A 25843-nucleotide genomic window follows, 5' to 3' on the forward strand; every position below is an offset into this window, starting at 1 on the left:
AGAGGAGTACAAGGATTTCTTGAAAAAATTAAAGATGTGAGATATTTCATGAAAGTTTGTTAGTTCTTAAAAAATGGACTTGAAAGTTGGACATCCCAGAAAACGGTGTAAGCAGCAGACATGTCTTATTTTACTGTGATATAGTTTGTGTGTATAAAATTGTTATAGTCCAAGTCCTTTTAAAGTCTTCATGGCCACAGGTTATGTTCGTTCCAAGTCACATTTTGGCAGCTTAGGTTTGGAGATGACATGCTGTCTAAGGAAAAACTGAAATCTCCTTAACTCTTAAGTTTTTATTAGGGTAAGGGTTCATCAGTGTTGAGCTTTTTTGTGAATGCCACAGTGATGTTACAACTAGTCGTCAACATTTCCACAGAGTATTTTTGATGTCTTATCCCGACGTCCACCAATCTTTCACACTCCAGCTCTCTCCAAACTCTTGAACGTTCTTGGCCCTGGTACCATCTGGCTTCATCATGTCATTCTTTTTTTTACCGTCAAAGTTCCCACACAGACCCCCAACTTTCCTTTTATATATGCGGGGTAGAATGATCCCTGCAGAAACAACATCAACAACAGAGCATTACCGTATTACGTGTTTAACTCTCTTTCAGAAAAAAATTTGTCATTAACTGACAATGTATGAAATTACATTGTGATTTAAGGATTTGTTGATGAATTACCTGCTCTGCCGTGGCCGTCAAACTCCACGGAGAGGCCAAAGTCGGTCTTCAGGGAGATGCGAGAACAAAGTTCCCTGATTTTTAGACCAGCAGTCGGTGAGGTGGGAATTTTTGTTCTCCTTCCATCCACCTGGAGGGGGACAGAGAGGGGTAATTCCCAATGTAACTTATATTAAGTAGACTTGTCTGAGAAAATATTAAGTTTTAGCCATTTGTGTCAGTGTTACTGTAGTGATGGTTGTTGAGACTGAACAATCTTGACAGCTATTGGATACATTGGCAACAATATTTGGTACAAACATTCATAGTCCCCACAAGATGGTTCTTTTCAACCTTAACATACATGTCTCTGTCAGGTTAATTTATAGTAATCACTTTTCAAGTGGCCCCTGCCATTGCAGCACAATCTAAATCTGTTTCTTCAGAACTCTTTACAAAAAACAACATTATCAGACTCATTTGTACTGAGTTTGGTGCAACTGACTACAGCACTGTTTATAAGCGCCACACTTTGTAAAAAAAAAATTCCATCCTCCATTGCTAATGTCCTTACAGCAGGGCCAAGAGGGAAATCTCACATTACAAAGAAAGATACAGCATGCATCAGTTACATTTATGCTGTTGTAACAAGAAACACTGGTTATTCCACTCAGCGCTTTTACAGATGTCTTTGGGCTTGCAAGAATATGATGATCTTATCTTAATACTGTACCTGCTATGAAGGAGCCAAAGTTCAATGACATGGAAAGAATAATATTGTTAGAAATGTCTTTGATACTTACAACGAGCCTCAGGTTTTTCTTTAATACCACAGTATGATTATACACTCTGATCTTAAGCTCTTGTAAGCTGTAGTTCTCCTTGCGCTCTTCACTTGAGCGATCATGTTTGCTATCATCATCATCATTATCATGGTCATTATCATGGTCATCTTCTTCATCATCATCATCATCATCCCTAACTCTGCGACTGTGGTCTTCTTCACTGCTGCTGTCGTCATGTTGATGACTATCATCCTTATCCTTTACAGTGATACCCTCGATGTAGACATGTGGAAGGTTATTTGGCAAGTTGTTGGTCCGGACCAGCACATACGAGTGGTCACCCTTAAACTTGTGTTTCATTTTATCAAATGATGTGTATTCAGGGTCTTCCCTGATGGTGCACTCACTGAAGCCTGTGAAGAAATTCATAAATGATTTCACAAGATGTAATATGGTTAAGATATATCACAATTAAAAAGAGTTAAATGGTAACACGTGCAGTACCTGTAGACTGGCAGTAATAATTGCCCTCATCATTTTGAAGGCAAACAGCTTTTCCATCGCATTCATCTTTGTCATCGCAGTCAATCCAACCCACGCCATAGTCTTTCTCACATTCACATTTCTGACTGCAGTGACTGGTGTACCACACATCAGAGAACTGACAAAACAAAAGTAGCCGTAAGTATTTTATACTGTAAAAAACATGTGACTTTGATGAAGAGCTATTCTGTCACTCACATCATATTTGGTGCCATTCCTTTCCACACAACCACATTGTTCGATAGGCACACAAACCCTCTTTTTCTGAACAAAGCCTTCATCACATACACATCCCTGCACACAACCCTCATCTTCAGTGCAACGTGGTGGGCCATTCAGGTGTGTGCAGGTTGGACTGCAGGCAGGGACACACGTGGTGTAGTGACTGTTCTCTGGACAAGAGGGTGCTAAAGAGAAAGAGTGTATATTATATATATATAACAACAAAAGGTCAATACAAAGGTCGATAGTACAATCAGGGCTGAGTGGTAAGTCAAAGCCACATATCACATTTCACAAGCACTTACAAGAGAAGAGAAAAAGAGATCTCCGTCCTCCGTGTTTTATTCTTATATGATTTATATAGAGTCATTATTCATTTGTTTTAAAGCTCAATAAATAACAAAGAAGACCTTTGACCGGCACTTTTCTAATTTTGTCCGGAAGATTTCAACTTTAACTGAAACTCTGCCGCACGGTCCCCTCGTTCCTTGGAAGAGGCGCAGAGGTGGGTGTTTGTCATCTGCTGGTGGACTAACCGGAGATAATTACAGCGAGGGAGGGATTGCAATGAATAACAGCAGCAGGAGCAAACGCTTGCCTCGGGGAGGGAGAAAAAGAGCCTCAGCGGAGAATAAACAGAAGGGCAACCATGGCCACCATACAAGGGAAGTCTTCCCTTGCATGGTGCATGCTGCTTTTGAGGCAGACTACAGCGCCACTTACAGGCCTGGTATATGTACTACAGCTTCTCCTGCGCTTTCGAGAGGCAATGGCCGGCTGTGGCCCAACCCCACATCCACCTGATAGGTGTAGAATTGACCACTAAGCGGAGCACCACTTTTGTGATGAAGAAAAAAATTCAAATCTGGATCAGTCTGTATCAGATCCGTTGTAGCCTCGTTTTTAGAGATTTGGGTATGGAGGAAAAGAGAGAGGGTTGTGTTTTCTGAAATTTGGTGAGTTCCCTGGAACACCGGGGACACAAAGTCATGTATACAAGACGTACAAAAGTGCATTTTGCATGATAGGTCCCCTTTAAATAATGTTTTTTTTGTTAATCACACTTGAGGAGGTGACATTACATCACAAATAGGAACATGCCCAAAGCTTCAGGTGTCAATGGTGCCTAACCTGTGAGGTGTAAAGTATATATTATACTCAATCCATGTATATACGGAAATACTTTGAACTTACTTGGTACAGGTTTAACTGGTGGTTGAGGTCTTGCCATTGTTGTTGATGGTGGTGTAGCTGTAGTTGTAGGCTGCGGACTGCCTGTTGTTGAATGTGGTTTATTAGTTGTTGTAGGTTGTGGTCCTGCTGTTGTTGTTGGTTGTGGTTTAACTGTAGTTTGTGGTGGCTGTGGTCTAGCTGTGGTTGGTGGTTGTGGTTGAACTGTTGTTTGTGATGGCTTTGGGGTAGCTGTGGTTTCTGACTGTGGTAGAGCTTCAGTTGGAGGTTGTGGTCTACCTGTTGTCGAATGTGGTTTATTAGTTGTTGTAGGTTGTTGTAGGTTGTGGTCCTGCTGTAGCTGTTGTTGTGGTTTAACTGTAGTTTGTGATGGCTTTGGTGTAGCTGTGGTTGACGGTTGTGGTTTAACTGTTGTTTGTGGTGGCTGTGGTGAAGCTGGAGTTGGTGGTTTAACTGTAGTTTCTGAGGGCTGTGGTGTAGCTGTTGTTGGTGGTTTAACTGTAGTTTGTGGTGGCTTTGGTGAAGCTGTAGTTTGTGGTTGTGGTTTAACTGTTGTTTGTGGTGGCTGTGGTGGAGCTGTTGTTGGTGGTTTAACTGTAGTTTGTGGTGGCTTTGGTGAAGCTGTAGATGGTGGTTGTGGTTTAACTGTTGTTTGTGGTGGCTGTGGTGGAGCCGTTGTTGGTGGTTTAACTGTAGTTTGTGGTGGCTTTGGTGAAGCTGTAGATGGTGGTTGTGGTTTAACTGTAGTTTGTGGTGGCTGTGGTCTAGCTGTGGTTGGTGGTTGTCGTTGAACTGTTGTTTGTGATGGCTTTGGGGTAGCTGTGGTTTCTGACTGTGGTAGAGCTTCAGTTGGAGGTTGTGGTCTACCTGTTGTCGAATGTGGTTTATTAGTTGTTGTAGGTTGTTGTACGTTGTGGTCGTGCTGTAGCTGTTGTTGTGGTTTAACTGTAGTTTGTGATGGCTTTGGTGTAGCTGTGGTTGATGGTTGTGGTTTAACTGTTGTTTGTGGTGGCTGTGGTGAAGCTGGAGTTGGTGGTTTAACTGTAGCTTCTGAGGGCTGTGGTGTAGCTGTTGTTGGTGGTTTAACTGTAGTTTGTGGTGGCTTTGGTGAAGCTGTAGATGGTGGTTGTGGTTTAACTGTTGTTTGTGGTGGCTGTGGTGAAGCTGGAGTTGGTGGTTTAACTGTAGTTTCTGAGGGCTGTGGTGTAGCTGTTGTTGGTGGTTTAACTGTAGTTTGTGGTGGCTTTGGTGAAGCTGTAGTTTGTGGTTGTGGTTTAACTGTTGTTTGTGGTGGCTGTGGTGGAGCTGTTGTTTGTGGTTTAACTGTAGTTTGTGGTGGCTTTGGTGAAGCTGTAGATGGTGGTTGTGGTTTAACTGTTGTTTGTGGTGGCTGTGGTGGAGCCGTTGTCGGTGGTTTAACTGTAGTTTGTGGTGGCTTTGGTGAAGCTGTAGATGGTGGTTGTGGTTTAACTGTTGTTTGTGGTGGCTGTGGTGGAGCCGTTGTCGGTGGTTTAACTGTAGTTTGTGGTGGCTTTGGTGAAGCTGTAGTTTGTGGTTGTGGTTTAACTGTTGTTTGTGGTGGCTGTGGTGGAGCCGTTGTCGGTGGTTTAACTGTAGTTTGTGGTGGCTTTGGTGAAGCTGTAGATGGTGGTTGTGGTTTAACTGTTGTTTGTGGTGGCTGTGGTGAAGCTGGAGTTGGTGGTTTAACTGTAGTTTCTGAGGGCTGTGGTGTAGCTGTTGTTGGTGGTTTAACTGTAGTTTGTGGTGGCTTTGGTGAAGCTGTAGTTTGTGGTTGTGGTTTAACTGTTGTTTGTGGTGGCTGTGGTGGAGCTGTTGTTGGTGGTTTAACTGTAGTTTGTGGTGGCTTTGGTGAAGCTGTAGATGGTGGTTGTGGTTTAACTGTTGTTTGTGGTGGCTGTGGTGGAGCCGTTGTCGGTGGTTTAACTGTAGTTTGTGGTGGCTTTGGTGAAGCTGTAGATGGTGGTTGTGGTTTAACTGTTGTTTGTGGTGGCTGTGGTGTAGCTGTTGTTGGTGGTTTAACTGTAGTTTGTGGTGGCTTTGGTGAAGCTGTTGTTGTTGTTGGTTGTGGTTTAACTGTAGTTTGTGAGGGCTGTGGTGTAGCTGTTGTTGGTGGTTTAACTGTAGTTTGTGGTGGCTTTGGTGAAGCTGTTGTTGTTGGTTGTGGTTTAACTGTTGTTTGTGGTGGCTGTGGTGGAGCTGTTGTTGGTGGTTTAACTGTAGTTTGTGGTGGCTTTGGTGAAGCTGTTGTTGTTGGTTGTGGTTTAACTGTAGTTTGTGAGGGCTGTGGTGTAGCTGTTGTTGGTGGTTTTGGTTGAACTGTTGTTTGCGATGGTTTTGGTGTAGCTGTGGTTGGTGGTTGTGGTCTATCTGTAGTGTGGGGTTCATTAGTAGATGTAACAGGATGCTCTTGTCCTTCTGTTGTTTGAGGGTTTTCTGTCATTTCAGGTTCTGGTTGATGTGAGGGTTCAACTCCTGGGTGCTCTGTTGTCAGTGGGTGAAGTCTAGCTGTAGTTTCAGGACCAGTTGTGGTAGTTTCTATTGGTTTGGAGTTTGTTGAAAGCTGTGGCCTTGTTTTTGTGTCTGGCTTTGTAGGGGATTGTGTATCAAAAGCAGTTGGAGCTATTGTTGTTGTGGGGATTGTTGTTGATGATGGTTGTATTGACTTATTCTCTTGAGGAAGCTCTGTACCTTCTGTTGCAACTTGGTTGGAGGTTGTGGGAGCAGGGGTTGTTGGTTGAGCTAGGTCTGTAATGATATTTCACAAACAAGTCAGTCACATTCCCAGTTACAATGTGTGTGAACAAAATTGAATGTCAGCAAGAGAAAATAGTTACCTCTGCAGTGTCCACGATGAAGTGATACATCATCTATGGCAACATCAGACTGATCATTGGAACCTATTTGCCCCTCAATTATAACCTGAAATAAATTGCACAGGTTCATGCTAAAGTACATTATACCAGCACAAGACCAATTACTCATTTATTTTTTTAGGTTGTACATTTTTTGTGTTTTGCTCTGCAAGTTTTTATCATTAGTCAGATGAGGAGAATAACATTTTACCTGGAAAGCTCCAGATGTTGCCAAGTCCACCTGAGCCAGGTGCCACATATTTCCATGGTAATTTCTCTTCCACCAAACAGCATCAGCTAATATATCCTGGAGCAGGTAAACATGGAGGCCCATTGTATCTGCTGAGCCGTACATGTGGTACCAGAACTGCAGACACTGAGGACCAGAGTCAGAACACTCAGAGCTAATGAGACGAGCTGTGTCACCATGTGACGCGCTGTTGGCTTCGATGTAAAGATAGTGGCCACCTGGTTAAGGACAAAAGAGTTTGAAAAAAAGAAAAATTCATAGCATACTATAAGTTTAAGGTATATCAAGATTCAACTGAAATGGTTGCTAAATGTTGACAATCCAAATGTCCTCAAAACACTAAAATGCAAAACATTTCTTAAATGGTAAATGGACAGCACTTATATAGCGCTTTATCCAGTCTCTTTAAGACTCCTCAAAGCGCTTTACATACTACATGTCGTTCACCCATTCACACAGAGCAGTGTATATTACTCTAGGAACTAACACGCATACACATTCACACACCGTTGGCCATGCCATCGGGAGCAACTCAGGGTTAAGTATCTTGCCCAAGGATACATCGACATGTTGACTGCGTGGGCTGGGATCGAACCCACAACCTTCTGGTGGAAAGACGACCGCACTTCCTCGCAGCCACAGTCACCCTTAATGAATTGCCCATCCTCAGGATGTTAACGGAAAGATATCTTATCTTTATGTAAAACAGTACACCAGGAACTCATAGCCTGACAGTCTACAATTATGGTTGAACAGGGAATAACTATTTCAACAACCAAAATGTTTTTCACCTTGTGACTGTGTGGCTGAAACTGGGGTATAAGGGTGTGCAGACACAGTACAACACACAAGTTACATGGCTTGTGTGAGAAAGCTAATTACCTCCCGTAGTGTGATCTGAAGAAGGCCCAGTCATTACAGTTGGGGTGGAGCCACTATGCCTTGTCCAATCGATAACATCAGTATAAAGTTGGGTCCACTGACATAGATCTTGTTCATAGTTGCAGTTGAGTTGGCATACTACACACACAAGTCAAAGATATCTTTAATTAACTGGAAATCACAAAAAGATTATAAAAGTTCAGATAGCTGGGGTTACACGTGCTGCTGTGAAATTAGAACTTTACCTGGGTGTCTGTTATCTGGAGCTTGAGTAACGTTGTCCTTATTAAAGTCGGTTGTTGCTGCCACTACGGGAGAACCATCAGGTTTGGAAGGACTTGTTGACTTCTCATCACTCAGATCTGCAACAGTTTATTTCAAACATTATCAGAGTATACAGCCTTGGGATAAATATCACATTTTTAAGGTTTAGTGGTTTTCATTCACAGTGCATGTTTTTACCAGAGCATCGTCCACGATAAAGCTTTACATCATCTATTGCCAAATCTGACTTTTCATTGGAGCCTCTACGTCCCTCAATGATAATCTAAGTTATGGAAAAAGGATTAGTTATCATTTTGCAGTCTCTTATTGTTACAATTTACTTCTACAACTTTGTTGGTTGACAATATTTCAATCATTTGAGTGCCTGGTGGAAGATGTTGCACCTTGAAAGCTCGAGTTGTTCTGATGTCCACCTGAGCCATTTGCCACATATATCCCTGCTCATTAGTCTTCCACCAAACAACTTCTGTTTGTCTGTCCTGGAGCAGGTAAACATGGAGGCCCATTGTATCTGCTGAGCCGTGCATGTGGTACCAGAACTGCAGACACTGAGGATCAGAGTCAGAACACTCAGAGCTGATGAGACGAGCCGTGTCTCCATGCGTCACGCTGCTGGCCTCGATGTAAAGATAATGACCATCTATGAATGAGAAGCGAAGTGATCAACATTTTCACATACACTTTCTACGGTGAGATAGATATTTTCAATACCTCTGTCATACCTGTGATCATTTATAATATTACATAGAAAAAGGGGTGTATTACCACCAGTGTGGTCCGCAGAGGGCCCAGTCATCAGAGTGGGGGTGGAACCTCTTTGCCATGTCCAGTCAAAAGCATCTCTGATCATCTGCCTCCAGCTACAAAGACTGCGATCGAAGCTACAGTCCAAATTGCAGACTATAAGGGAAACATTTGCAAAATATTAACAGGAACTAAGTATTGAGGACCTTGGCAACTTCCTAAACATTTAGAAAATCTTTAACTGGGAGTACAATCACAAGACATAAATGTTCAATTCTAACCACACATCAGCTTTCTCACGTAGAAACAATTGGCCCATAAAAAAAGGCTTCCTGTGCACTTACCTGGCTGTGAGGGGAGGACTTCCACATCTGAGGAGGGAAACACAGTTCCACTAACCAGGCCAGGGACACTACCTAAAGGAGGACATTATTGGTTATGTTTAAACCCTGAGAAATGGCCATGATTTGAGATAATATAATTTATTTGTAGCATTAGAAATGTCCTTGTATCCTCAAGTCATATATATTTAGTCAAATATAAAATGCTTTATTTAGTTAAATGAATGTCACCTAAACATGAGCCAAAGTTTATGGAAATGTCATCGATGGCCACATCTGATTGAGCATCGGAGCCTCGAATTCCCTCAAGTAAAATCTAAAAGATGTCAAAGGGAAAAATAAATGTTTTAATATACAACTACAATAATATAATATTTTAGGCCATTATATTGTCTGTAAGGTGTCACTTACTTGGAAAGGACCAGACACTCTGATATAAACATGTCCTAGATGCCATTCTGGACCTTGGTTGTTCATTATGGACCAGAGTTTAGTAGCTTTATTGTCTTTGAGCAGGTAGATATTGAGGGCCATGGCGTTGGCTGAACCATACATATGGTACCAGAAGTTCAGCCAGAGTGGTCCATCATAATGGCACATTGAGCTCCAAAGACGAGCTGAATCTCCATGGGTTACACTACTTCCTTCAATATACATGTAGAAACCAGCTGCAGAAAAGTTGAAATTAGCATTATAAACATGCATAATTAAAATCAATGCAGCAACTTTACAGATGTGATATCGTCGCCTGACATTACGTTTTACCTCCAGTGGTGTGGTCTTGGTTTGGGCCAGTTAAGCTTGATGGTGTGGGTCCTGAATGTCTTGTCCAATCAAAACTGTCCTGCATGAGCTGCTCCCACCCACACAGATTATTTTCAAAGTCACAGTTTATGGGACATACTGTGAAAAATCATAAAAACAAAATTAAAATGACAAGTATTACGAGTTTATTATGCATAGGAACATAACATTATGAAAAATACAATTGTAGATAAAAATACATTTTCCAAGAAAACATGATTTCATCCAGTCCGTAGATCCATATTATTATTATTATAAATCAAAGTTATTCTAATAAATGTATGCATTTAAGTACTGTATCTGTTTTTAAGGCAAGCAAAGTAAATCCAAAGTTGGTTTTGAAATGATTCATTATGAATTTAATTTTGCCACTGATTATCCAAACCAGTAACAAAAAACATTCCCAACCCTGAATGCTCTTACAAGTCTGATCTGTTGTAGAAGTAGTAGTTGAACGTGGTGGTCGAAGAATTGTAGTAGGTGTGGGTTCAGCTGAAATAGGGACAACAGAACAAAACGTTTTTGGCCTCATAGGAGATATTTATACAGAAAAAAAAGATTGCCTCAGACATGGCTCTCAGCCCAGTTGCAGTTGACTCTGCCATAATCCTAACAATTAAAAGCAACAGCATAACGTTTTGAAGAAAATCAATAATTAGGTAATATACTTAATATGTTAAACTGCCTCCCATCTTAAATGCATTTAGATTACACGCTTTTAAAAAAAAAAGTTCATTAATTGTCTCACAACTAAATATCATTAGACATAAGTCGAAAACAAACTATAAAGTAATCACACTGTTACTCTTATCCTAATGTCTGACCTACACACTCACCACAGGCTGTGTCTGTCTGCCAATGAGGTAGCTCCACTCCTGCAACATGGCATGCTGCTGCATAGGACTTAAGAGATTCACATAGTGTGTGTCGGTCACCACGTGTGGCACAGAAGTCATACACACAATTGCTGAGATAGATGCTTGGGTGAATGGTTTCATGGCAGGGCTTGAAAGCGTCCCCTAGTAGGATGTAGCACTCATTGTAGGCCTCATTCTCCTCATCAACATCACATTGTCTGGGATCATCTGGGTGGGAAATACACCTGAACGAGAAAGTTTAGACTGATATAGTGATATTTCTGTTCCACTTTGAACAAACGGATATGTTGATAAAGTTTATTAATACTATGTATGTGAGGAAAACATAATTTGACAACTTCTTCAGGTTATTCATAAACTACAAAGAAAGCCAATATGTCAGATTGGTTTCAAGATAATGGTCTAATGGCTATTACTTATTTGCAAAGAACAAACAACTGCCTCTTCACAGAAAAAAAGTCAGATATTTCAGTACTTTGGCCTAGCAGGGGTTTATGCTAACATGAGTAGAAGGTATAATGTTTTCTATGTTCTTGATCTTAGTTTAGGTGGAAATAAAATGAATGCTACACAGCTAGTGTGGCTAAAAACATGTTTTCTTCACTTTCTTTTGAGATGGTACACCTCGCTTTTTCCTTTGGTATTAAACTATCAGCATTCATGTGATCTCCACTAAAATATGTATAGATACCATTATAGAAGAATAGCTTACTCGTTATTGCCTGGCACCTTCCAACTGTCACCAAACTCAAATGGACAAGTTCCATGTTGGCCTCCTGGTGTCACAAAGTCATCCTCCTGACAGTCCGAGAAGGTGCCACACAGTCCGCAAAGTTCATACTTGTAGCGTTCATCAACGTGGAGGAAGAGTCTGTTCTGTGCGTCTATTATCATTCTGAGGCCAAAGGTTGTTTCCAAGATGATATAATTGTTCTTCAGGTAGACCCATACTGAGCCATATGATCCATTGGTGGAATAGGGCAGTCGGACTCTGCTTGTATTCACCTAAAGAGAGGAAAATGTATTATTGGTAATAGTTATTTGTGAGAACTGAGTTTCTTAAGAATGTCTTGCATAAAAACACAGCACTATTTAATTTGTATTGGGATATTAAGTGCAGCCTTTTATCGACCAACTAGCTGTTCACGGCAAAGGAAAGTAGGTCAGCCCGAAGTTTGTTTGTTCTTAACCCTAGACAAGTGACTTCCCTAATGATTTTACGCAGAGTAATAAATGAACCATATAAACATGGGTGTGCTGATTTTACAGTTGTGAGCTGTGGTAATTAAGGAAGGACAATAAATAAAACAGAACAAGCACTCTTTATATCCAGTAAGGACCTGCCCTTTACAGGTCAATAGACACATTTGCATGGACTGTAATACATTTGCATACAGCCTCCGCTCCATTAACCCAATGATATAACAAAGTTGGCATTGTGTGATATGTAGAGAATTTTTGGTGCTTACATAGACCTCCCCGCTCTGATTCAGTGTGACGTATAAATCGTCAACTTGGAGATCCACAGCTTCCAGCTTGGATGGAGTGAAATTTGTGTGGGGAAGATGCATGTTGTGTCCAATCACAGTGAACTGTACTGAGCTTTCTCCTCCGCACGTGGTAGTCAGCGTGTAACTGCAGCCCCCTTGAAAGTCATATGCCATCCCATCAAAGGTGATATAGTGTGGGTCACCATACACACTGCAGGTGGCAGGTTTGAAAGGAAAGCAGCCTTTGACCCCATCCTTGACTTTACAGACATCATTGTCTGAGCATTGCATTGTGGTGCACTGTACCTCATTTGTACCCACGCACTGACACTGCTGCTTACACTCCCCTTTCGAGAATGATGCTCCTTTCTGCAGGCAACACAGAGTTGAGTGATTCAATTATAGAACTGTGGAAGTTAAAATGTGAATTAAAAGGTGTTCCCGTTTCATCTACATCACTTACCTCATAGTGTTTTCCATTATCCCAGCACCCACAGTCCTCTGCTGCGACACACTTTCCCTCACTGAGTTTAAAGCCAGAGTCACACTCGCATCTTTCCTCACAGCTTCCACAGGAGCCAACTGCATCCAAACCGGAGCACATCTCGGGACAACCATCAGCACATGAGTTATAGTGGCTGTTCTCACCACACTGAAGGGCTGAGAGGGGCAACAAAGAAAAGAGGAAAGGGCTTGAACTGTTGTTGTATTATCAAAGTCATTATTTCTTACTATTTTGTTATTTTTCATCAGTGGGTCAATAAATAAACATACGGCATAGTATAGAGTTCCTCAATGTGGGTATGGTGACTCCAGCCTCCTGGCAGATATCGGTGTAAATCTGGAATGTCTCACAAAGTACCGCTGTGTCACCGTGGGTAGAGCACATGCCGACCACACAGGCCCTGAAGTAGCTCTCTGCCCCCAGAACTGATAGGCAGCCAGCAAAGGGCCCGGTGCTGGAGAGAAGGCCCCCACAGTACAGCTCACTGGCATACTCTGCCTCCTCCAGCGGGTCACACTGATGTGGTACTAGAATGGTATCACAGGAGGAAGTGCTTTGCCCAGTCCGCCAGCTCTCAGCCAAACCTGTAGCATCATGGGCATTTGTTCCATCTGGCTTTCTGAAGTCATCTTTTCTGCGGTGGTTATAGTTTCCACACAAGCCACAGACTTGGTCAGAGTAAGTGGATGGCAGCGCCACTTGGACAGCACCAGCGTTGTCATATGAGACAGAGAGACCAAAACTGGTTTCCAGTTCAACAGCAGCGGGGTTGCTCTTGACTTTGACAGAGCCATTGTTAAGGCTCAGTGGAAGCTTCTTCCAGACACCATTAACCTGAAGGAAAGTTAAAGTTTTAGACTTCCTTACTGGCTGTCATCAGCAATATGGAGTAACTGTATCTCACAGTTAGCATAAGAAGCACCCTTCTGGGAATTGATAAGGGAGATAAGTCTGGGACATTATGCCACTAAACTCTGCTCTTCACAATAAACTCAGTTTATCAGTAAAGTTGGCTGCAGATAGGGGAACTGCTCATTTCAGTACATTTCCCAGCTTAACACTCACTACCCCAGAACGGAAAGGTGCCACAAACCTGAAGTATATGGTACATGCAGTTCTTAGTCATTATGACACCAAAGGGGGTGAACATAGTGTAGAGTTTGAAGGAAATAAATATTCTTTACCCTTGCAAATATCGTCTCCCTAATGGGTGATGATAAACACAGTAATAAACAGCTGAGCAGGATAAACATAAACTAAACTATACATCAGCAATTGATCCCACTAATGTATTTCTAATGATCTATTTTCTCTTTTAAAGTGACTCACCACAATGCGATGCGTCTGTCTTTTCAGCAGGGACACTCTGAAGTTCCCCATGTCCACAATAACCTCCTGAACAGTTGGCAGATATGAGTTCCAGTTTTTCTCATTCACTACTTCCACACTGAACAATGGTAGAGTCTCAGAGGGTGAGCAGGTCTTAACCAGCGTGTAGGTGCAGGAGGCCATGAAGCGGAAGAGCACTCCATCAAAAGTGCTGCAGTCTGTGTGACTGTGTATAGTGCACATCCCAGAGGCGTGAATCCCACTGGATATTTCTACTCGAGGACCGCAGATTTGGCCCTTAGGGCACTGAGTGGGAGAGCAGGAGAGCTGGCCCCCAGAACAGAGGCAGCGAGTGGACTCATCTGTCCAAAACTCTGTGTTAGAATCACACTGTTGTCCTGTGGGGGATGTGACCGAGTAAACAATCACGTTATAATCACAACACCTTCTGGCCAGAATAACTGAATAGTAACTTGACATACAGTCAGTGGCGTAGCCACCATAGGGCCAGGGTGGGCCCAGGCCCACCCAGTTTACTCATTGTCCCACCCTGAGAAAGCTTCGGTGTGATTTAAACATTTTAATTTTTTTTAAATTATTTTATTATTATTATTATAAAAACAATTATTCACCCATTGAGAATATCCAAGAATTCAAAGTGAAATTCAAGTGAACAAATATCGAGTTTAATTAATGTTGTATGTGTTTTATCCTCTGAACCGAACTAATTTACAGTAAAAACTGATTGTTGGTTCCGGCGCGAGCCATAATAACGTGAGAGAGGCAGAGAGCTGCCTGCAAAATAAATGATGGCTCAAAGTTCACTAATGAACTTTGGTTTTATTAAATAAAAGCCAGACTCCAAGAAGAGCCCCCACTCAACCCTGTCTCCTAAATATTACGTTCCCACAGAACTAAACTGCATTCTCAATTACGTTAGGCAAGAAACGTATTTTCTCCCATGTTACGTTCGTTATCAACGTATCTCAAATACGTTTATTTTCTACATATCTTCTAGAAACATATTTTCTCCCACGTTACGTTTTTGTGAACGTATCTTAAATACGTTTATTTTCTACATATCTTTGCTATTTATTGTCTTGCTTATAATAATGATAATAGTCATTTATAAATATCATTTTAGAGCACACATTTGAAATCAGTAGGCGAGGCTGTAATTTTGCCAGCTGTTACTCTCATGAGCGAGGCAGAACATAATAGTTTTTAACATGCCAAAAAGATGCTGTGTCGTTTATTGCACCTCAAACGTTAAAACAAATCCAGTTACGTGTTTCTGTACTTCCTCTAAGAAGAAAGGACAGTAACAGAAGATCTCTGTGACGCCAGATGTGGTGTTGTTAATGCGATATCATATCCGAAAAACATTTCAGTTTAGGATGGCCGAAGACACTACACTACCCATAATCCCCAGCTATCATTTGGGACTACAGTCCCGTTGACGAACCCTGTGATTAATCTTCAAGCTCTGTGATTGGATGTTGGAGTGGCAGTGCGCCAAGGTTACGCCGAGCGTCAAGCTCTTTGAAATAGAACGAAACCACGGCAGACTATTAAAAACTGGACTCGAACGCCCCCCCAGAACTACACATGCTGGCTATTGTGTTTCGCAACATGTTCTCTATGGCACGTCTCTACTGGGAATTGTAGTTTTAAAAGACGTTTTCGTTTTTCCAAAAATTAGAAGTTGACAGTATTAAACTGTGTACAGCCCTGGAGGTTTAGGCGATGGGAAACACATTGGTGTGTACACATTTAAAACATGTAATTACTACATGGGTGAAAATCGCTTGTATCCATAATGGGCAGCATTAATATTCTACTCCACTACAATTCAGAGGTTAACCTGGTATTTTTACTCCACTACATTTACTTTAGTAACTCTGCAGATTCTGATTAATGATGTGAAATATAAACAACCTTTAAAGCAGACGTTAGTTACACCTGAGTAAAATTCAGGGAAAGGTGATTGTCAAGTGCCAACAATCAGGCGAGATATTTGATAGTTGGTGCTTGAGAAGACTAAACATTTATCTGCAGATCTCTATAAAGTATATTAATTACTCGTTATTCTCTACTAATAGTTAATTACAAGACATCTATCAATATGTGTGTACCTCCACCATTAAACTGTCAAATTCTGCACATTTCTTATACTATCTACATACATAAGAGTATAATTAATGTGTATAATATCAGTTAAAATAAGTGCTTCAACATAGTTAACATTGCAGGAAAGCAATACATTAGACGTTAAGTACTTTGTCAGGCTTAATATTTATCTGTAGATAGATACCCCCAAAGTTTTTTTCTTATTTGAAAGAAGACCTTAACCTAAAGTATTATTTAATGTTTAAATAGAGGTTAATTAGTTTGTCTGTTTTGCACATCCTCCTATTAATATCTTTGTACATCGTGCACTAAACTGTTTTATTGTAGAGATCACTTACAGTATCTTCTTGATTTTTTATATTCTATATTTCTATCACAGACCTTCTACTTTCCCCCTATGAAAGTATGTACTCTTAATATTTTTTTCATCAAATAACATTATTCAACAAAAATAACATTATTCAACAAAAATAATTCAATAACGTGCTTTAACCACTAGGCGGTGCACACAAGGTACACACAGCATACTAATAATAACTTTGTATTAGGACACTTATGTATGTATAACATCTGAAGATGTGTAGTTTTATTCATGTTTTTACATAATTGTACAGGATATTGCTATACTATTTCTCATGCTTTACTTCTACACATTAATATCTGATTTTCAGCAAGAATTGAAACTGAGCAATCTCATTCCTCTGCATGTTTTTAAAGCTAGGGTAAATGAAATGCTTGCCGATACAATGGGCACTTGTAAATGTCTATAACTATGTATCCTGTAAATATAATGTATAATGTCCTTTATTGTTTTATGTTTCATGTGGAACCTATATGCTGCAGGTCTCCCTTGAAAAAGAGATCTATGATCTCAATGGGACCAATCTGGTTAAATAAAGGTTTGAAATGAAATGAAAATGTATAAAACATCACAGACAGAAAGGCATATCCGTCATGTAATGTAAGCTATTGAAATTGTGATTCCATAGATGTGTCTCCCATCACCCAAATTCCCTGACTATTCTCTCAACTCAGTATTTACATTCTTATATTCAAAGAAAATCAGTCCTTTTCTATCAGTTGTGCACCGTTATGGTGTAAATGTAACCTATCTACCAATTGGATCAAATATAAAAGTCAGTCGAATTAGTATTGCTACTGCAAGAAGACGTATTTTGTGAAAAGAAATGCAAGGTGTTGTTTAATTGTTGATATATTTATGATCCACGTCACATATTCAGTTTTGGCGGCAGTTCTCCTGTTTGTCCAGAGGTCTTCTCATCAGGGCTCTATAAATAAAGAACTACAGCAGATGTGTAATATTTAATGCAGCCAAACTGTGTATTACAATGCCGTTATGTGATGACTTCCAAAGAGAAAAGCAAGAACACTCGGAATAAAGTATTATTTATTTATTTTTTTTTTCGGATATCATATCGCATTAACATCATATCCGAACATGCATTGCGGCTAAACATCCAATCAACGAGCTTCAAGCTGAGGATCTTGGGTTATCTGTTCAGTGGGTTTGTGTGTATCCTCAAAATGTCCCTTATTGTCTGTTTCCGGTGACTTTATTTACGGCTAAAAAGCCCAAGATTATAGAATTAAACGAATAAATAAAAACAAGGAGAATTGTGTGTTATTGTTGAGTAAATAAGGAAAAAAAGATTTTCAAAAATACAGATTTCAGTATTTTGAGGCTCTAAGCCCCATTTATTTCGGGAAAAAAAGTCCGACATTATACGATTTAAAATAAAAACATAAAACACTGGCATGTAATTTACGTTAGAATAAATAGAATGGTTTTGAATAATAGATGAGAGTAAAATCTACGTCACTTTACAGCCCCGCCCACTTTTGGGGAAACCAACGCTGTCATTTGAACGGTGATCAAGCCTGAAGCCACAGAGATCTTCTGTTACTGTCCTTTCTTCTTAGAGGAAGTACAGAAACATGTAACTCTGGATTTGTTTTAATGTTTGAGGTGCAATAAACGACACAGCAGCTTTTTGGCATGTTAAAAACTATTATTTTCTGCCTCACTCATGAGAGTAACAGCTGGCGAAATTACAGCCTCGCCTACTGATTTCAAATGTGTGCTCTAAAATGATATTTATAAATGACTATTATCATTATTATAAGCAAGACAATAAATGGCAAAGATATGTAGAAAATAAAAGTATTTAAGATACGTTCATAAGAAACGTAACGTGGGAGAAAATATGCTTCTAGAAGATATGTAGAAAATAAACGTATTTGAGATACGTTCATAACGAACGTAACGTAGGAGAAAATACATTTCTTGCTAAACGTAATTGAGAATGCATTTTAGTTCTGTGGGAATGTAATTTTTAGGAGACAGGGTTGCCCCACTGCCCTCATTTAGCAGCGATCAATCTGATCATTTTCTGATAACGATGAAATAGCCCCGCCTCCCTCTCCCCACGTCTCCCTCTCCCCACGTCTCCCTCTCCCCACCTCTCCTGCTGCTGGGCTGTCAGAAGAAAAACAATGTTAACGGAAACTCTGCCGCACGGTTCCCTCGTGGAAGAGGCGGAGAGATGGGTGTTTTTCATCTGCTGGTGGACAGTCCGGAGAGATATTCACAGGGTTGGGTTGTAACGGAATACATGTAACGGCGTTACGTAATCAGAATACACAAATCAAGTGTATTCAGCTGGCGTTACATTTGAAAAACGAGTAATCTGATTACACTTTCGTAAACCTGAAGTGAATACATTTTGGATTACTTATTGGAATTATTGGTGGAAAAGTTTCCTCACAAAATGTAATATTCATTGCCGGCAGAACTGTGTGCATGCAGAAGCGCTGCAGCATGTCTGATCGAGAGAGAGATGCAGCGTGTCTGTGAGGCCCCGCAGATGAGAGAGAGAGATCTCTTTTAAAGGTCCCATGTCATGGCCATTTCCACTGATCATAATTCCATTGTTGAGGTCTACTAGAATATATTTATACTGTGCAATTTTCCAAACTCACATTGTTTGGCATACAGCATCTCTGTAAACTACGTGTATTCAATAGGCTTGTTTGAGACAAGCAAGACCTGCGCAGACCTGCGCAGTTGCGATCAACGTCTTGCTCGTGCGTTGCATGATGGTTAGTCATTTTGTCCGACTTGCTCTGGAGGCTCGCCCACATGAGACTTTGAAATCTCGCGGGACAAAGACGCCCGCAGCCTTGAGAGCGAGGCGAGGCGAGTTGGCGCAGTTGCTCTCCACGAGCTGCGGAAGCGAAATGCTTGATGGGAAACGGCTCGCTGGGATCTCGAGCTGAGCGCTCATTGGTGGTTTTTACCACGTGCTGATGAAACTCTCCAATTGGCTGGCAAAAGTGTGTTGTTGTTTTGTGTCAGTTTTACGTCGCCACATCCATTCCCATTTTTCATCATTGTTCCACAATGTTTATCATCATGAAATTGATATCTATATATTTTATACTATACTGCTTACCGTTTTCATACTTTATATATCTTAGCATATTCACACACACTGTTCATACTGCTCACAGGCTGATATCTAGTGTATTCATACCCCTCACTGTTTATTCATCATTCAATTCATTCTATATTTTATTCTGTCGATTGTGTACATTACTTTTCACTTTACTGCTTGTTGCACCTGGTTAGAAGCTAAACTGCATTTCGTTGTCTCAGTACCTGTAATCTGTGCAATAACAATAAAGTTGAATCTAATCTTGAGCAGGAACAAATGTATTTACTTAGTACATATCTGACATTAACGATTAAACACATGTGTGCATTCTTTATAAATGCAAACCGAGTCAAGCCGACTCCGGAGGTGGCGGTATGCACCTTAAAGTTGTTTGCAATCCGCCAAAAAACCGAGAGAAGAAGAAGAATGCGAAGAAGAAGATGAAGAAGAAGAAGCCGACTCGGAGCTGTCCGACTTCAGGCGAGCTTTTTGACACCTCCCCCGGCTGCGATCGGCTACTCTCGTCTACTTTCGAGGCGAGCCGCAATGTGTCTCAAACAAGCCTACTCTCTCCACGAAACGGCTCGTTGCAGCTCGTTGCAGCTCGTTGCAGCTCTTTTGTCCCCCCCCCCCCCCCCCTCCCCCTCCCCCTCCCTGTGAGCCCAGTGTGCTCCGATTGACCAATCCACGGACTTCCTCACACACACACACTCTATGCAGGCAGCTCAGCTGATTTCTCCTCCCTGCTGCAGGCTGATAACAGTTGGGATCGCAGCGAAATACTCTCTGCAGACCCATTCTCACAGCGTTTATCAACCTTTTTCTTACTCAATATCAAGCCACACTTATTGTTCGCTAAACAAGGAAATCACACCTCCACGGAGCTCAGCGCGATTCACAACGTCCGATTGTTTCACGTTGTGAATCGCGCTAAACACAAGAGGTGTTGTTTCCTTGTTTAGCGATACACAGCCAAACACAGCCAAACTCACCCTGAGCACACACAAAGTCACAGCCGAAGTAAAATCAATAAGTGTGGCTTGATATTGAGTAAGAAAAAGGTTGATAAACGATGTGAGAATGGGTCTGCAGAGAGAATTTTGCCGCGATCCCAACTGTCTGTTATCAGCCTGCAGCAGGGAGGAGAAATCAGCTGAGCTGCCTGCAGCACTGAGTGTGTGAGGAAGTCCGTGGATTGGTCAATTTGGACCAATCAGCAGAAGAAGTGACGTAGCACGGTGCAGCCACGTCACACGGGGCAGGAAGTAAACAATGGAAACTGATAAATCTCCAACGAGGCTTTTGGGGGAGGTATTTTTTGTGTTATAGTTTACTCGCTACAGGGTGTACTTTGAGTGTTTTGACTCTGCACACCGTTTACATGCATAAAAAGCTTCATAACACACAAGGGGACGGGCAATAACCGGAAAAGCATGACATGGGACCTTTAAAATATAATGAAAGTTAGAAACAGAGATGGTTAGATAAAATGTGCAAGATAACGTCTATGTAGCATTTCTTTATTGTCGAGATGATGACATTTATAACGGGATCAAAGTGAATGGCCTGCTGCTGCTGAATGCATGGGGCAAGTGACTGGATTTTTTTTTTAAAGTTATTACATCGTTTCAGATCATAATAATAAATAATAATAATAATTCATTCTATTTAGGGGCACCTTTCAAAGCACCCAAGGACACCTTACAATTCATAACATATTCTAAGGAAAGGTTTTAAGACAGTACAAAGAATGCAGTCCGGGTGATGTTTTTTATGTGGGGTGCAGATGAGAGAGCTGTCCAGAATGACACCAAGATGTTGTGTTTGAGTTCTTGATAAGCCATTAAAACAGTGAAATACGTGTCTCCTGTTCACCAAAACATACCCATCTGTTATGGAAAAAGAAAGTATTCTAAAAGTAATCTGCCACCGGTACCGGCGGGGATTGTTGTTAGCTTCTGATGCGCAGAAGAAAAATCTGGCCGACCCTATTTTTTACAGGCCCACCCTAAAGTACATTTCTGCCTACGCTACTGCATACAGCACGTGGATTAATGTTAATGATCACAGTTATTCAACATGTGATTCAAATATGTAACTGATAACTTATTATAAGTAAAACATTCTTACTGCCTTATATTAAGTTCAAACTGTTTTTACATCTTAAAGCTTTAGAAGAAGAGTTTTGTGAAATAGGATATTTTTGCTGTTTCACTGACACTAAGCTGACAAGTGTTATGACAGTAATGGTTTATGTTTTGCATACACATTGTTACATACATACATAGCTGAAAATAACAGGATTTTGTTTTATCATAGGAATCAAAGGTTGGCTGTTCTTATATTAATATCAAAAAAATATATATATTTACCACATGAGCCTCTTCTTACACCTAGATGATTAAATATGAACTGTCCCTCCGTGGACACTGCTTCGATTACAACCTGATACAGAAGCAGATTTTTTATTTTTTATTTAAAAGTACTATATTTTGATTCCCCAATACTGTTTATTATATGACATTTTACCTGAGTCCCTGGTTCGATGATGTTCAAGGGGACAAACACTTGTCTCCAAGAATCCCTGGGGAGGGCAGGTGAGGTCCAGATTTCTCTCAGGCCCATGCTGCTCTTCAGCAGAGTCCTGAGTGCTGTCCCATAAGCTGCAACGGGGGCTAAATACCAAAACTCTAGATAGGCTTCGCCCTCCAGCACCAGTGGACCGCTCTCTAAAACAGTAACATCCTCTGCAGATGAAAAGGACCATAAGAAAGTGTAATCAGTAGCTGCTTTTATTCACATAATAAAAAATGATCAAACTCCATTTTTTATTAGTTTATAAGTTTTATTAGTACCTTCTGAAGTACAAATCCAATGACAATAGCCTCTCCATTCCTTGTAAACCACTCAAGTCAAATGGTGACATTTATTTTTAACCGCGCAGGTTAGGAATAAGCTTTTATGTCGGACCATAAGTTTTATTACTTAAAAAAAATACCAAACCATTCCCTCGTCTCTGTTATTGTAATAAAAAAAAGAAGTACATCTGTTGTGGTGCAATAATCATTAAATGCAGAATTGCAGTTTAGTGACCCTCCTTCCACCCGCACACTAACCTCCTTTTCCCCTCTCTCGCCAAGTGAGGTTCTTACCCTCATTACCTCTGCCCGCCCTACCACCTGTCCTCTGGACCCTATCCCTTCAAACCTCCTTCAGACTATCGCTCCTGATATTCTACCGTTTCTCACCCATTTCATCAACACTTCTCTAACTTCTGGTCACTTTCCAAACAGTCTCAAGGAGGCAAGAGTAAACCCTCTCCTAAAGAAACCCACTCTCAACCCGCCTGATGTTATAAACTACAGGCCTGTCTCTCTCCTCCCGTTCTTGTCTAAAACACTTGAACGCGCTGTCTTTAAACAACTCTCCTGTTATCTCCATCAGAACAACCTTCTGGATCCGCACCAGTCTGGTTTCAAGGCAGGTCACTCCACAGAAACTGCCCTCATTGCTGTCACTGAGGAACTGCACACTGCTAAAGCAGCCTCCCTCTCCTCTGTCATCATCCTTTTGGACCTGTCTGCTGCATTCGACACGGTGAACCATCAGATCCTCCTTCGCACTCTCCAAGAACTTGGAGTTTCAGGCTCTGCACTTTCCCTCCTCACCTCATACCTCAAAGACCGTACCTACAGTGTAATTTGGAGAGGGTCCGAGTCCGACCCTTGTCAATTAACTACAGGGGTCCCTCAGGGCTCTGTTCTTGGTCCCCTCCTCTTCTCCCTGTACACAAACTCGCTCGGATCTGTCATTAGCCCACATGGTTTTTCATACCACTGCTACGCTGACGACACCCAATTAATTCTGTCCTTTCCCCGCTCAGAGACCCAGGTCGTCGCACGCATCTCTGCTTGTTTAGCTGACATCTCTCAGTGGATGTCCGCTCATCATCTCAAGCCGGGAAAAGATTGTCCCACTCTTGACCTGACTATCAACATCGGCACCTCTGTCGTTTCCCCGACCCAGACTGCAAGGAATCTGGGTGTGATCCTAGATAACAACCTGTCCTTCACTGCAAACATCGCTGCTACAACCCGTTGCTGCAGATACACACTTTACAACATCAGGAAGATACGTCCCCAGCTGACCCAGAAAGCGACGCAGCTTCTGGTCCAGGCTTTCGTCACCTCATGCCTAGACTACTGCAACTCCCTCCTGGCTGGTCTACCTGCATGTGCCATCCGACCTCTGCAGCTCATCCAGAATGCAGCGGCTCGTCTGGTCTTCAACCTTCCTAGATTTTCCCACACTACGCCGCTCCTCCGCTCCCTTCATTGGCTTCCGTTAACTTCTAGAATTCACTTCAAGACACTGGTACTTGCGTACCATGCTATAAGAGAAATGGATCTGGCCCTTCCTACATCTAGGACATGGTTAAACTGTACACCCCAGCGCGTGCTCTACGCTCTGCATCAGCCAAACGACTCGCTGCACCCTCGCTGCGAGGGGGACCCAAGTTCCCATCAGCAAAAACACGTGGGTTTGCTATCCTGGCTCCAAAATGGTGGAATGAGCTCCCCATTGACATCAGGACGGCAGAAAGCTTACACACCTTCCGGCGCAGACTGAAAACTCATCTCTTTCGCCTCCACCTCGAGCGATATAATTACTAACAAAGAACTGCTAACAGAGTGCTTATATACTAATAAAGGACTGGCTTATCTATAGCCAGTTGAGTAGCACTTGAAATACTTGGCTCTATGAAACCTGATGTACTTATATGATTCTGTTTTCTTCAAGGTTGTGTCTTCCTGGTCGATTGTACTTATTGTAAGTCGCTTTGGATAAAAGCGTCAGCTAAATGCAATGTAATGTAATGTAATGTAGTGTGTGTTGTGCTAATTTTGAACCTTAAGTGCAGGCCCTCATCTTTGACTGCCCCTGGGAGAGCCTGCTTCAGATCATTTAGTGATATGCAGCGAGGTACAGACACACAGTCACAGCCCGCCTGTAGATTATAACAGAACTGTGGACTGCTGTTCCAAATCCTCCTCAAAAAGGGTGGGAACATAATGAAAGGTAACTATACAGTCACAGTCTCTCACTGTCAAAGTGAACTCTTAATAAACGTTACTGTAACCTCCCTAAAAGAAACACATTTTGCTTTCAAATTTGCAGTTAATTTTCCTGTCAGCTTTTGTCTGTACCTGTTCTTAGTTGGGTCCAGTCACACATCTGATTGTTATGTCCGTCGTAGGAACACTGTGTACCATACTCTATGAAAGAAGAACAATGAGTCAAATATTGGTTTAAGTCAGTGTGTGATTTTGAAGAAAATGTAATTTAATAAATTGCAACGATATATAAAGTTTCCACAAGTCTTAGTAATTGTAAAACGTCATACCTGCATTTTCTCTCCAATCTGGTAAAGTAACTAATGAAAAATCAACTTCAGCCCTGAAATAGAAAAACAATTTGTGTATTCAATCCCATTTTTCTTGCTACAAGTTATTCCAATATTGAAATTATTAAATTATAACATTGAGCAAAAATCAAAATGTTATTCACTCAATAAAACCAGTTCAACCCTATTTTTAAACAACATATCAGCTTCATCTTGGCAGTTAAAATGTAATTATCTTGACACCCACCTGCACTGAGTCCATGTCTGAGTTAGAAAGAGTAGAGTCACTGTGACCAACACATCTTTGAAGATGCCTCCAAGCATGGCTGATCTCTTAACGACAGCCTCCCAGCTGCTCTCCCGTTACTAGTACTCTCATATACTCTCTTATACTCTGTCTCTGTCTCTGTCTCTCTCTCTCTCTCTCTCTCTCTCTCTCTCTCTCTCTCTCTCTCTCTCTCTCTCTCTCTCTCTCTCTCTCACTCTCTCTCTCTCTCTCAATTCAAATTCAAAGGGGCTTTATTGGCATGAAAGTTAAATTAAACAATGTTGCCAAAGCATCACAATACAAAATAATTAACAACATTAACATACATTTCAAATGTTTACATATTATTGATGATATATATATATATATACAGTGATACAATTACATTTCAACACACGTGTGTGTGTGTCTCATTCACTGTCCCTCAGGTTGTCTCTCTCTCTCTCTCTCTCTCTCTCTCTCTCTCTCTCTCTCTCTCTCTGTCTTTGAGTTGAAGAAAAACAAAGCGCGAGTGCATTGTTTTCTGACAAAAGTGTTGTAAAAGGCTTAAAGAAGTTTCTGCTACACCATGTTTGGTTAAAGATATCAGTGAACTCTATAAAACAGGTGAAAGAAAATGTGATACGACAGATGTATAGTGTGGGTGTTGCTGTCTGATCCAATATTGTGACGTTCCTGAAGCCCTGGCGGTATGTGTCAACAGATAGGGTGGCACAGAATAAATATTAGAGCTCTTTAAAACCGTCAAACCTAATATAAGCTCTTTGTTAGGAATTTACTACAAGACGCTACAGAGAATATA

At 41.2% G+C, this 25843-nt stretch overlaps 1 protein-coding gene across 2 annotated transcripts; it reads right to left on the minus strand.

Moving 5' to 3' along the window:
* Positions 1–278: 278 nt before the first annotated feature.
* LOC117463040 (zonadhesin-like) lies at positions 279–25144 on the minus strand. Of its 2 annotated transcripts, XM_071206465.1 has the most exons (29): positions 25021–25144; positions 24774–24826; positions 24577–24645; positions 21899–22116; positions 21742–21814; positions 13785–14182; positions 12725–13289; positions 12414–12610; positions 11930–12319; positions 11173–11465; positions 10419–10684; positions 10006–10074; positions 9544–9681; positions 9190–9446; positions 9010–9094; positions 8782–8853; positions 8459–8593; positions 8077–8333; positions 7871–7955; positions 7654–7770; positions 7409–7546; positions 6488–6744; positions 6259–6343; positions 3407–6169; positions 2189–2397; positions 1952–2108; positions 1466–1860; positions 684–813; positions 279–555 (listed from the first exon to the last, which is right to left on the minus strand). In XM_071206465.1, exons 1-29 carry the CDS (start codon positions 25095–25097, stop codon positions 392–394), a joined length of 8112 nt encoding a protein of 2703 aa, XP_071062566.1. In that variant the 5' UTR covers positions 25098–25144; the 3' UTR covers positions 279–391. The 2 variants fall into 2 exon arrangements, with proteins under 2 accessions (XP_071062566.1, XP_033961351.1); XM_034105460.2 differs by lacking the exons at positions 1466–1860; positions 1952–2108; positions 2189–2397 and having other exon boundaries at positions 468–555; positions 6113–6169.
* Between the last annotated feature and the right edge of the window lie 699 nt (positions 25145–25843).

This window comes from Pseudochaenichthys georgianus, chromosome 17 (assembly GCF_902827115.2).
Source record: "Pseudochaenichthys georgianus chromosome 17, fPseGeo1.2, whole genome shotgun sequence".
NCBI lineage: Eukaryota > Metazoa > Chordata > Actinopteri > Perciformes > Channichthyidae > Pseudochaenichthys > Pseudochaenichthys georgianus.